Here is a 12469-nt window from a genome sequence, read left to right on the forward strand (position 1 = left end):
TAGGTTTTCAGGGAGAAAAAAACCCTTCCACTCGCATAAAAAATGGCACATGTTGGGACAGAGGCTGGGCAATGCTTCAAAACCTGAAAATTCACTAATTCAGCAAACTGGTCTTCCAGAACACGGAGGCTCTCTGCTTCACTGCGTTCCGAGAGCAAGGTCTTACCGACCCGTGCCTCCTCCCATCATGCTGAGCTGCTCCCATTGGCCCAGCTGCTCTAGAAGCTCCCGAGGGCAGGAACATTTCCAGCCAGACTCTCAAAGCCTACGTGCACCGCACGTATGCACTAAGGTTTCCTGAGTAAGCCCATGAATGATTGCAAAGGGCCCAGGAGCCGAGGAATCTCCAAGACCTTACAAAAAAACCCAGAAAAACACTGGTCCTTTTTACAAGTCTTACCAGCAAATGCCCCAGCTGGAGACAGGCTAGCAGCCTCCCCCTGAGGGGAAGGATGGGACCAGACACCACTCACTAAAGGTGTCACTCGGCGAATGTGTCTTTCTATAGCGTGTGCTCAGCTGTTATGGCAGGTGCCAGGCTTCAGATGAGCTCTCCTTGTACCTTGGGTGACGTCCCCTCTGCTCCCCTACGAGGTCACCTCAGGACTCTGCAGAGCTTCCCCCACAGAACAGGGAGCTGATGATTGTGTGACTGTTGGTTCCTCTTCTAACCAAAGCAGCCCAGCCTCTGGAGGCCACCTACCTGGGCTCCAGAACTTTAATCTCCTGCAGGGATGGGTGGGGCTGAGGAGTGGGCAGGAGCAAGAATCACTAATCTAGTCAAACCCTTTCACTTTAGGTAAGAGAGCAGAGGCCTAGTCAGATGATTCCTGTACCTTCTCCTCCCTCAGAGGAGCCCCCAGTGGTGAGGCCAGCCCAGAAGTCAGAAGACGTTTGTCCCGGCTCTGCTACCAACAGCTGTACGACCCTGGGCAAGTCACAAGCCTCACCGGGCCTCCCCTGCCTCATCTGTCCAACCCAGGAACGGTCAGGTCAAGTGCTCTGCAAACTGGACAGGGCTACTGAAGGCAAAGTTCTGCAATGAGCTAGAGCAGAACCTGGGCTGTGCCTGAGCCTCCGGGGACCTCCTTCAGGCCCTGTCCCCAAACATACCTCATTGCTCCCCAGTACCCTGACCACAAAGCTCCTATGTTACACCATCTACCCACGTGGCTTAGAGAGGGGGGCTAGGGGTGCTGAGCTACCACCCACCTTCTTCCAGCCTCTCTTATCTCCCCAGAACAGGCAGGTGACAGCAGGATTCAACACAGCAGAGGCTCACAGACCACAAGAGGATCCTGAGCTAGACTTGGGCGACGGGACACCCTGTCTACTTGTTCTTACTTATAGGACAGCAACCTGTAAGACACTGTTTCCTTTCTACCACCTCATTTTAACAAGGCTAGAATTTGGGAGAGGAGTAAAAACAGAGTTGATTTACTCCATTATTCATTCATCTATGCACTTCTGGAACACTCCTGTGTGCCAGGCCCGGTGCTGGGCGCCGAGATTATACAGTAGTGGATACACAATATGTAGGATCTCTTTCTTGTGGAGCTTCTATCTGGTACAGAAGATGGACGCTAAGTTTTTAAAAATTCACACAGAAGTACTACATAGCAGAGGTGCCCGGGGCTACAGGTATTAAGGGAACTGACCTCACTTGGGGGACCTGGAGGAACTGTGCTGGGTGCTGACGGATGAGTAGGAGTTTGCCGGGGTGGCAGTGTTGTGTGAGGGGGTGATCTAGGCAGAGGGGTCACCTATGAGAACCCGTAGGCAGGGAGGGAGCAAGGGGGCTGGGCGGGATTTGGAGGAATGTGGGCTTTGGCGCAGAGGGAGAGAGTACCAGAGGAGGCCTGAGGTCAGATCAAGCAAGGTCTCTTAAGAGCAATGAGGTATCATTTAAAAATTTTAGGCAAGGGGAGCCTGGGTGGCTCAGGCAGTTAAGCAGCTGCCTTCTGCTCAGGTCATGATCTCAGGTCCTGAGATCGAACCCCACATTGGGCTCCCTGCTCAGCAGGGAGCCTGCTTCTCCCTCTCCCTCTGAGCCTCCCTGCTGCTCGCTCTCACACGCTCTCTCTCTCTCAAGTAAATTTAAAAAAAATCTAGGCAGGGGGTAGGGGTGGAGAGGGGTCCAGGCATGATCAGATTTGCATTATTTTTTAAGATTTATTTTTTTTATTTTAGAGAGAGCTTGGGGGTGGGCAGAGGGAGAGGGAGAGAGAGAATCTCCAGCAGACTTCCCACTGAGTGCGGAGCCCAACGTGGGACTCGATCTCACGACCGTGAAATGACCTGAGCCAAAATCAAGACTCAGACACCTAGCCAACTGAGCCGCCCAGCTCCCCAGATTTGCATTTTGAAATGACTGTTCTGTGCACAATGGGCTAGAGCAGAACCAGGTGGACCCAGGAGGCCAATCGGGAGACTACTGCAGTGGTCCAAGCATGAGATGATAGGGCTCACACTAGGCAGGTGGCCATGGAGTAGAGAGTTGCAGATGTATTTGAGAGACGTTTAGAAGTTAAAATTGACATGATGTGAAGCAAACCAAACCCTTCAACACCTTACCCCTAACCAAAAAAGCTTACCTCCAGAAAACAGGAAAATGAAGAGGACTTCCAGCAACAGGAAAGAGGGCATGTTGATATAACTATAGGGCAGGACAGGAAAAAAAGCATCAGCAATTAACTCTGTGTACCCCCAAGTCACCCCCAAATGAGAAGAAAACTACTTAGCCTTTTTGAGGGCACAAAGATGACCCTAGAGGCTCCTCCTTGCCATAATAAGTATATTAGCCAGAAAAACACCCAAACTCCCTAAAAGTCATGGGAGACTTTGCTCCAATGACTTTGTTTCAAAGGACGGTGTAACATCTTTCCCAGACACTCATTCCCCCACCCCTGCAGCTCCTTCACAGACTCCAGGAAGGTATGCTCTGCCCTAGGTTAAGAGTCCTGGGTCCTAGTTTGGCTAGGCCCTGACCAGCCGTATGACCTTGAGTAAAGTCCCTCCTTCTCAGTACCTCCATTTCTTATGAGGAGTTAGAGTCAGAGAGACTGAAGATTTGATTTCTAATATCCTCATTTTCTGAAACCTTCTAGCAAGGTCTGGAAGCCTACACTTTCCAAATTATTTATAAAAAGTAATGTGCAACAAAAGGGTTTTTTTTTAAATTATTATTGCCTAATCATGTTTATAGTATAGGTAATATTCAGTTCCATGGGGCCTGAAAACAATTTTTGAGGGAGATAAGGGTGGAAAGTAAGAGCTTTTAATAAGAACGATAGACTGTAATTTGATTCTATAAGAGCACATACATGAGATATACTTCTAATTTTAGCTGTGAGGCCCAGGAAATAATCATTATCTTTTCAACCACAAAGATATGATGTACAATTCAGACGGTCTTACACTTTAGCAATGTACTCGCAAGTAGTATAAGAGCTGAAAGGGATCATACAGAATGAAATTTGTAGACATTTTCCCCCCAGTGTAAGTTAGCAGGGAGAAATCTAAAAATATCTGAACAATAGATTCTAGAAATTCTATTTTTTGCCTTTTGGGATCCAATACCTATTCAAGGTCTTACCCTCCACATTACATTTGTCCATTTAAAAAAAAAAAAAAAAAGACAGGTCTTACTGGTTTCCTTCTGTTAAACACATAATGTTGACATTCACTCAGGGGACAATTCCAAAGAGAAAATCCCAGGCAGAGATATGGAAAGGGAACCACTGCAGGGAACCCACCCTCCCCCCACCCCCCGGGTTCCAGAGAAGAGAGCAGAGGGCAAGGTGGTTGGTACAGCGTGGGGTACCCAGGGGTGCAGCCCAGAAAAACTCGCTTCCTCCTGATGCATCCAAATCAGACGTCTTAAGTAAACAATGCTCTCCTGCATTCCTGCATGTAAGAACGTGGAGGAAGGGCCGAGTTTTCATTTATGTATCTTGGGTCTTTGGATCGCCCCCCACCCCCCGACTGTCTCCACTGGCGGATGTCATTTCTCCAAAACGCGGGGTGGGAGTTTCCTGCTCATCCTCAGCAGCTCACCAAATGCCTTTAAGGTAACCAGCACTAAAATGAATTCTGTTGTCAAACACCCTCCACCATCTCTGCCAGGACATTAAGAACACATCTCCCAGCTGCAGCAACAAAACAGAACTTGACTCCTCATTCAGAGGATTCTGAGCAGGCTGGGGAGTAAGGGCCGCCTTGGAAATCCGGAGTTCCCCAAGAAATACAGATGCTTTTGCAGGAAAGTTTAAAACGAAAGTCTCTGTGCCTCAAATGACCGTGAGGCTCACATCTTCACCTAACCTAAGCGGCCAGAGGAGAGTGAATATTACAAGAGCGAGAAAGTCAGGAACTTTCACAGAGGGGAAGATGGACAGAGAGGAAACAGGACGGGGGTGGGGGGGCAACACCGCTCCTGTTAGCTTCCAGCCCAGCACATGCCAGCTAGACAGACCTTCCTTTCCCCCAAAGACACCTTTTCTTTCCTCTCGCTCCGTACAACCGATGAAGGACAAGTTCCCACCTGGGAGCCAGGTTTAAGGGTAAGGCATGGGGACAAGGGGCAGTGCAATGCTGTCTCATCCTTGGTTAGGCTCAGGGTGATTTTCTGGGGTCACAGCTTCTGACCCTGGGCACGTGCAGGACTCTGAGGCTTATCAATTTTTTTTTTATAAAGGCAGGAGGACACAGTGGAAGAAGTATAGAAGGTTCCTACCACATAGGAAGGCACTCAGGAAACATGGGGTCCCCTCCCTCCGCTAGGAGACAAACCAAAGCCACTCCATCTCGCTTTCTTATGTGCCTCTGCATGCCCAGGAGAATGTTTTCCAGAGTCTTCTAAGTTTCTGCTCATTGAAACAAAATTTATGTTGGCAATCTGCAAATCAACGCAAGAAGTCGAATGCCTCCTGATAAGTGTGCAGACCAGATGGGGCTGGCTCTGGGACTTCAGCAGTGCTTCCCAACCCTGTGCCCACAGCACGGCCCTTCCTGTCCGGCAGCCCACACCAAAACTGCTTGCTGATGCGTGTATCTTGCCTGCCTGGTGGCAAAAGCCTCAGGGATGGAGTCTTAGTCTCTGCTGGGGCCCCAGCCACCTGCGCTTGTCTGGCACACAGTAGGGGAGATGCGAGCTTGCTGGGTACACTAAGCACCATCACGCCGACTTCCAGACGAATATTTGTGCTCACTACACTCCCTGCATTCTTTTTTATGCCAAGATAAAGGAAACGAACACTACTTCTGTGCTGGTGAAGTATTAATAGCACTCCTTGCTGTCTGTTCCCACCCGTTATCTCAAACATGCAGTCTCCCCCGACCCCATACCAAAAACCTGCTTGCAATACTAATTCCACATTCTAAATACAACCCTGCATCCTTTGTAGAAAAGGATGAACTGCATAGTAAAAATCCAACAGCTACCACCATCTAGTGAGCAGTAAATATACCGTGTGCCTGCCACCGGGGTCTGTACTTCTGCCTCTACTCCCTCTTAATCCTTGCAGCCAGCCAGCGAGTGTGTTATCCCCATTTTACAGATGAGAAAACTGAGGCACAGAAGAGTTGTTTTGCCCCCGGTTACACAGCTAATCAGTGGATCGGACGCCCTCTAGCCTCCCAGTGATCTGTTCAACCCATCCCTTCCCGATTCTGGGGGATTAAGGTAGAGAAACAGAAGCATAATTAAAAATCTGCCACCTGAATCCTCCCTTTGGCAGTTTTCCACAAGCTAATACCTGCCAGCAACTCCCACACTCAGCACATAACGTGAGATTTCCAGAACTCTCTGCATTCTTGTGCAAAGTAGTCAGGAGTGGTCTGCATCCTGGGGCAGAAACAGATCTTTCCTTCCCAGGTAAGCCTTGTCAAGCCTCTTCCATTGCAAACACCTCATTTGTTCCTTTCTGTTCCATTACCCATGCTAATCCCACATTATTCCTGGCTCCTGGGGCGCTCACACATGGACTCAGCTGCTCTTCACCCCCCCACCCCCCTTCTTCTGGTGCCACGCAGCACCCGCCCCACTGGGGACAGCAGGTGAGGGATGTTGGCTTCAGGGCTCATGAAGAAGTGAAGGCCAAAACATGGCTACTTTTGGAAATAAAAGGGCCGGACTGGCAAGAGCTGAAGGCAGTTTTGCAGTACAATGCCCGCCATCTCCTCTATGATCGGAAAGAAGTTCGAGGTGGAAAAAGGAAACCCCTTCTACCTCCTTACAAAATGCAATGCCAACCCCAAATACTAATTAGATGAGCCCTTGGCAGCCTCCTTTCAATTAGTGGGATGGAAATCTGAGCCCTTTACAAGAGCAGGCAACACCTGAACAGGAAGACTCTAAAATCGGAGGTAAAAGCGTGGAGTCAGGAAGCCCTTGCTGTCTTTCACTGTAATATTCACCTGCCTTGGCCCTTTGGCGAAACACTTGGTTCAGGCCAAGGAAGGTGGACCACACGTTTCCAGTTTGATAGGGCAGGGAGAGTATTTTAAAAGCCGCTCAGGGAAAGTCATGCTCCCTCCAAAAGAACCGCAAATTGTCAGAACCCAACAGTCTGAGAACCAGAAGTCAGCACCAAGGAATGAATGATGTGCTGTACGGATTCCCTGGTCAGACGGGCATGAATCTCAGGGTTTCTCACTCTTGCCAACCCTGCTAAGAGACATTTTTAGCCGAGAGGGATTTTGATGTTTGTTTTGATGATATTTGAAGACCCCTTATTTAAATTGTACAGGACCCAAGTTAATTGGATTCTGGGAAGCAGAAGTCTAAAAGAATGCACACAGGACCAGAAGTCCAGAGACAGAATTCTGGACTCGTTCTGCTTCTGACCACCTGGGTGACTGCAAGCAACAGCTTGCCCTGTCTCAGGGTCATTCATCTAGCACCAGGGGTGAATCTCAGTTTCCTAAACTCAGGAACTCAGGCAGTATTGTAAGGATCCAGTGAAAGAGTATGTGAATATCCCTCCTAATGGTCCAACACTTTCTAAATTACAATGTTAAATTATCATTACATTTAATAAGTTAATTTCATTTAACACCCATAACCCCATAGAGCAGACATGATCATTTCTATTTTTATACATGAGAAAATGGTCTCGTGGAAGTTGGGACACAAGGTCAAAGAGCTGGTAAACCACAAGCATGGAATCAAGCCCAGGTCTTCTGACATGGACAGCTTGGCCACAGAGTGCACAGAAGGAGGGCAAAGAGCAATTGGACATTGGGAAGCCCAAGCATGAGCCTCTCAGTAAATTCCTCCACTTCAGTCTTTCAATTTCCTTCCCTCAAAAATGGAGGTGACATCACCCATCCTATTTACCTGAAAAGGTTGATGCCAGGATCACATGAGACTATAATACAAAAGTGCCCTGGGTGAGGGCAAAGTTTCCTACATGGAGAGCAAGGAAATCCAGTTGAAGAGAAGGGACTTGGGATCAGGAAAGGAAATGAGGGATCCAGGACAGTAATCATATTGAGGGCAGGCCAGCAGGTAATTCTGTGGGTGGGAAAGGGAGAGGTCTGGAGCTGTTTACAAGATGAAGGGTAAACTAAAGAAAGGGACTTCAAGTGCATTCAGCTGTCCCAGGGAACAGGCCTGGGGTGATACTGAAGCAGGGGTGGGATAGACAGCTGCCCCTCTTGTGCAACATCCCCAAGAGACCTTCACTAGCCTTGGGGATGATGGGAGGGATTTGTTTTATTTGCAAAAAAAATATTCTTGTGGGATAAAATTAAAAGTTGAGATAAAAATTAAAAATTTTGTTACATTCTTCCTGATGAAAACTTTTTTTAAATTGATCTGTGAGGTGCAGAAGTACAAAGTTTAAGGACCACTGCCCTAAAACACCTCACAATGTTGCTGACCCTTCCAATGATATAATTACATGGAATTTTATTTATTCAACAAAAAACTAGTGAGCATCTGCCCTGTGCCCAGCACCCTGTCAGGTGATGGGGATACAATGAAAATACTCTGTAAGATACAAGACGGGGGCATCAGTAACAAAAGGCTCTTGTATTTTCACCTATTTATCCCTAGTGTCATCACTTGCCAATTAATGACTGTGCCATATATACAGCACATTAAAAATCTAGGAGTCTGGGTTCCTGAGGGCTCTCTCATTCACTCTTGGGGCATCTTTTGCCCTCTCTAGGTCTGTTTCCTCATCTGTAAAAACATGGGCATCTAGGATTCATTTCAGAGGGGAAGGAAATAGTTACTCCAAGCTCTGGATGGTAGACCAAAAACTAAATTTAAAGAAAAATATGTCACTGATGGTTTTCAGTCCAACAGGTGTGATGAAGGAAGGAATCCCCCTGTCTTTTCCCCAGGATTTGTCTGGGGACTTCTTCTGGAAAATTCTATACCATCAAGAGACAGTTCTGGACTGGATTTCTACAAAAGAAGAGTAAGGGCCATATCCTAGCTGAAGAACAAACAGTCTGTGGAGCCTTGTACCCCCCATCAGCAACAAGAAGAGAATGGCTGAAAGCCAGCAGCATCTACAAATTCACTCCCATGGCTTTTGCCAACTGCAGTGGTTCCTCTGACATTTGACTTTGTTCCTTCTCTTTTCTGACTCTTTCCTCAACAAATGCACATTTCTTAATATAATGTCACAATGGAAGCCAAACAGACCTTGAATTTTTACATCTGAAATTATAAAACATTTAAAGGTTGGGGAGGTTGTTTAATTAGAGAATCTCATAATCTGAAAGTCATACAGGTTCTGACTATTCAGTTCCAAGACACCAAACAGCACAGGTGTTCCCATTGAAAGGCCCCTCTTGGCTGGAGAGCCATAGATTCCTCAGGGCAAGGAAGGTGCCTCCTCCCTTCTTTTCTGCCTGGGTGCCCACCATGTTTTTAAATCGATGCCACCTGGCAAGTTTCAAAGGTGCAATTGAGACCCTTCCATTTACTCTCCCAGCAGGTGGCCAAGTGCGCAGCCCCCCAGGATTCGCTGGGGGCACTCCACTGCTAAGAAAATTGCACAGGGAGTCACCTTAACACCAGCATATGCCCTGAAAAAGGCGGGAGGGGGCTTTGACATGTCCCCCGAAGCCTTTATTAAAAAGGTGAGACCCCTTCTGCAGCCTCCAGGTTAAGAGACTGCGACTGTGCCAAGCAGGTCGGGTTTAAAACGTTCCCTCCTCCACCCACAGCCACCGAGCCCTGTTCCCTTACCTGTGCTCCGCGCCCCTTGGCTCAGCGACCCCGTGCCGGGGACCCAAGGGAAAGGCCGCTCCTGCGCCCGCCGCACGCCCAGTCCCAAGACCCCGGCCGGCTCTCCCGGGGCCGTTGGCGGGGAGCCCGGAGGAGGCGTGCGCCAGGTGCGCTCTTCCCCGGGACGCAGGCTTCCCGGTGCAGCGCGCGGGCCTCGCGGCGGAGCTCAGGTGCGGCGCAAACAAAGCCGAACAAAGCCCGCATCGCCGCCCCGCCGGCGCGTCCACGCGGGGCAGCACGGGACCCGCGCATCCCCACCCCGGGAGCGCGAACAAGTAATCGGCGCCCCTTCCGAGGCCGCTGGCGGCGCAGAGACGGCTCGTGCTCTGACTCACCGGGACGAGCGCGGCAGGGAGCGCACGGCGGGACGCGGGCGCCGAGGCTGTTGTGCTGGCCCTCGGGCTCGGCTCGGGCCAGGGGGCGCTGCAGGCCGGCAGGAGGGGCGCCCAGGGTGGGAGCCACGTGGGACACCTGTAGCATTCACCGAAGGGAGGCGGCGAGCGCGGCGCGGGCCGTGGGAGGTGCATCAGGCGCTTCTGGGAACTGGGCCCGCATCCCCTCTCGCGTTTATTTTTAAACACCGCGTTGGCCTGGCCGGCAAATAAAAGGACTTAACTTCTGCGCGGATCTCATGGTGTCTGTGCGGTGGAGCGGGGAATGCTGTGCCACCCAATGTCGACTCCACAGGATTTATTGCTCAGACCCATGCGAAGATGTTGACTTTGGCATCGCTTCTGTTTGTCATGGCAATTGCCGTTTACCTGCCTTTGCAATTATTGCAAGTGGGAGGTAATAAGCAGGCCTTTTTGGCCAGCGTCCTCGATTAAGTCCAGCAGGTGCTGGATTTTTAAAAATCAGACGCCAGCAAGCAAAATGGCACAATGCCTATATACAGTAAGTGCTAAATAAAGCAAAATGGCACGCCTATATACAGTAAGTGCTAAATAAATGTTGGCTATCCCTGCATAATCTATAGTTTTCATACTTCAACCAGTAAAGTGTTATTCATTGCACGTGTGCTCACTGCAGAAAAAGAAAATGCCAGTAAGGAACTTGCAAAACCACACCTATTCCACTACCCATAATCACTGTTATCATTATGGTGTATGTTCTTCCAGTAAATTTACATATGTATTTACATCTTCACTTCAGTCCATACATACTGTAACATAACCAGCTTTTCTATTTCTCTTCTTGAACATTTATGCTTTTAGCCACTACTTAACATTCTAATGTATTTAACCTATTGTTGAACATTAACTTTTAATCATGCAATTAGATATTCCTGCTTTTGTCCAATTACTTGGAGTAAACTGAAAAAAGGTAAATTTCTGGACCCTATAGGATATATGTAATTTAAGGTTTTTAATGTGTATTGTCAAACTGCCCTCCAGGAAGAGCGTTTCCTCTTTTCCATACCTCTCGCCCCATTATTCTTGTAAATGTCAGTCCCATAGACTAATTTTTTTTACACTTCTCCTTTTTAAAAAAATTCTAGGCACCTGGGTGGCTCAGGTCATGATCCCAGGGTCCTGCTCAGCAGGAAACCTGCTTCTCCGTCTCCTCCCCGCTTGTGCTCTCGCTCTCAAATATTAAAAAAAAAATTCTAAAAACATTTCACTGTCTGGTTCTCCCAACATTAAGCTTCCAGTGAAAGTGACCTGTGGTAAGTAAATGTTGCTAACTTCACAGAAGGGGGGGGGAGGACTCATTTTTCACCTAATTCCTTCGACACTTACTGAGCACCCTACTGTAAAAACGTAGCAGCATAAGCCATGCAGGAGCCCCAGTGCAGGGGAACTTAGCAGGTCTAAATGCTTGGCAGAAGGGGAGGTCCTCTCTACATCTGAATGGGCACTGTCTCACAGAAATGTAATACAAGCCAAAGAGGTCATTTTAAATGTTCCCACAGCCACATTTAAGAAGTGGAAAGAACAGGTGAACCTTACTATTAGCCCAACAGATCCCAAATATCTTGTGTAACCAACATAAAATATTTTATAGTCTTCAGAATCCTGTATTTTACATGTATAGCGCATCTCAGTTTGGACTAGCCACGTTTTAAGTGTCCAATAGCCACATGTGGTCAGTGGCCTGTGCCACTCCAGAGGTTTGAGAAGAGCAGACCAAGTCCTGCCAAAAGTGGAAATTTCCCAGCTGACAGCCCTCTCTGCTGGGCTAGCCCTGGTTGCTAACATTTACCAGCACACCTTTACCTAATCAGGTTTACCTTAGACAAGTCAAATTTCAATTCTGGATGTTCCTGACAGTTTGATGGCTTTAATTGAAGGGGGCATTTCACATTTTCATTCCACGGTTAAGAAGTAAAAGGCTAAAACTATAAATACTGGTGGAGAGACCAGTTGCTTCAAACTTCTTCACATCACAGTGCAGTCTGCCCCAGATGCCTATCAGATCTAGGAGATGTGCATGCAGGGAGCCGGGAAAGGCAGGAGGCCCAGGCTGTGGAGAGTGGAAAGGGGTGGAGGCTTTGTACACAGAGAGAAACTGGGCAGCTACTCCTCTCATCCACAGCAAACCCTCCTTTGTGAAGATTTGTAGACATTTAAAAAATAAAGGCATTATGAAGGACCATCATCCCAGAGTTCGTGAGCCCCTTGCTTCCAAGGACTTACCTTCATCTTTACAGCCCCAGTGCTTGCTAGCTCCACGCAGTAAGTGCCCTTTCACAACATGAGCTGCCCTGTACAGCGTGTCTCCGGGAACACACAAGGCATGAAGACTAGGAGTTTCATCAGAGATTAATTGGGGACTTCAGCACTCAGTGACACATAGCGGGTAATACCCAGTGTTGTGGAATGACCATCTCTTTAGAAGTGAGGGAATCTGGGGTTCCCGATCCAGCTCTCCTGCCTACTGGCTTTGGGACAGAGCAAAGATGCTTAATGTTTGCTCAATTTTCTGGCCTACAAAGTTAAAGGTTCATGAGTGCAATGGTTTCCAAACCTGTGGATGCCCCAAATTCTCTGTACCTAGCCCCCCAAATGATGAAAGCAAGGTGGAACACGTTATGAAAAGACCCAAAGGAGGATAGGTTATAGAGCTACAAATGTAGACTTCCCAGAACCCTCTTGAGAAGTGAAAGAACAGGAAATACTGCATATTAAAATAGCCAAGAAACCAGCTGAGAGGAAAAGGGCCTGATTCTCAAGTGCTCCACAGGCAGCACCTTAAACCAGGGCAAAAACCATGGAGCCAAGG

At 48.3% G+C, this 12469-nt stretch overlaps 1 protein-coding gene across 8 annotated transcripts in view; it reads right to left on the reverse strand.

Annotated features, from left to right (window-relative positions):
* The window catches only part of VWA2 (von Willebrand factor A domain containing 2), a 53584-nt gene extending 43735 nt beyond the window's left edge, over nucleotides 1-9849 (reverse strand). For 2 of the 8 annotated variants that reach the window (XR_012381652.1, XM_073904171.1), the window contains exons 1-2: nucleotides 9209-9539; nucleotides 2595-2656 (exon numbers count right to left, since the gene is read on the reverse strand). Coding sequence is in view for 7 of the 8 variants with exons in the window: in XM_073904171.1 (XP_073760272.1) it covers nucleotides 2595-2646 (52 nt within the window). In the remaining variant the exon portion in view is untranslated. Of the gene's footprint in view, nucleotides 1-2594; nucleotides 2657-3850; nucleotides 3907-9208; nucleotides 9543-9582 lie in introns of those variants that run through there. The other 6 variants (XM_073904169.1, XM_073904170.1, XM_073904168.1 and 3 more) reach the window with 6 other exon arrangements.
* Between the last annotated feature and the right edge of the window lie 2620 nt (nucleotides 9850-12469).

The sequence above is a fragment of the Callorhinus ursinus genome, unplaced genomic scaffold (assembly GCF_003265705.2).
Source record: "Callorhinus ursinus isolate GAN/ISIS: 27379988/994484 unplaced genomic scaffold, GSC_fseal_2.0 scaffold20, whole genome shotgun sequence".
In the NCBI taxonomy this organism is placed as follows: Eukaryota; Metazoa; Chordata; class Mammalia; order Carnivora; family Otariidae; genus Callorhinus; species Callorhinus ursinus.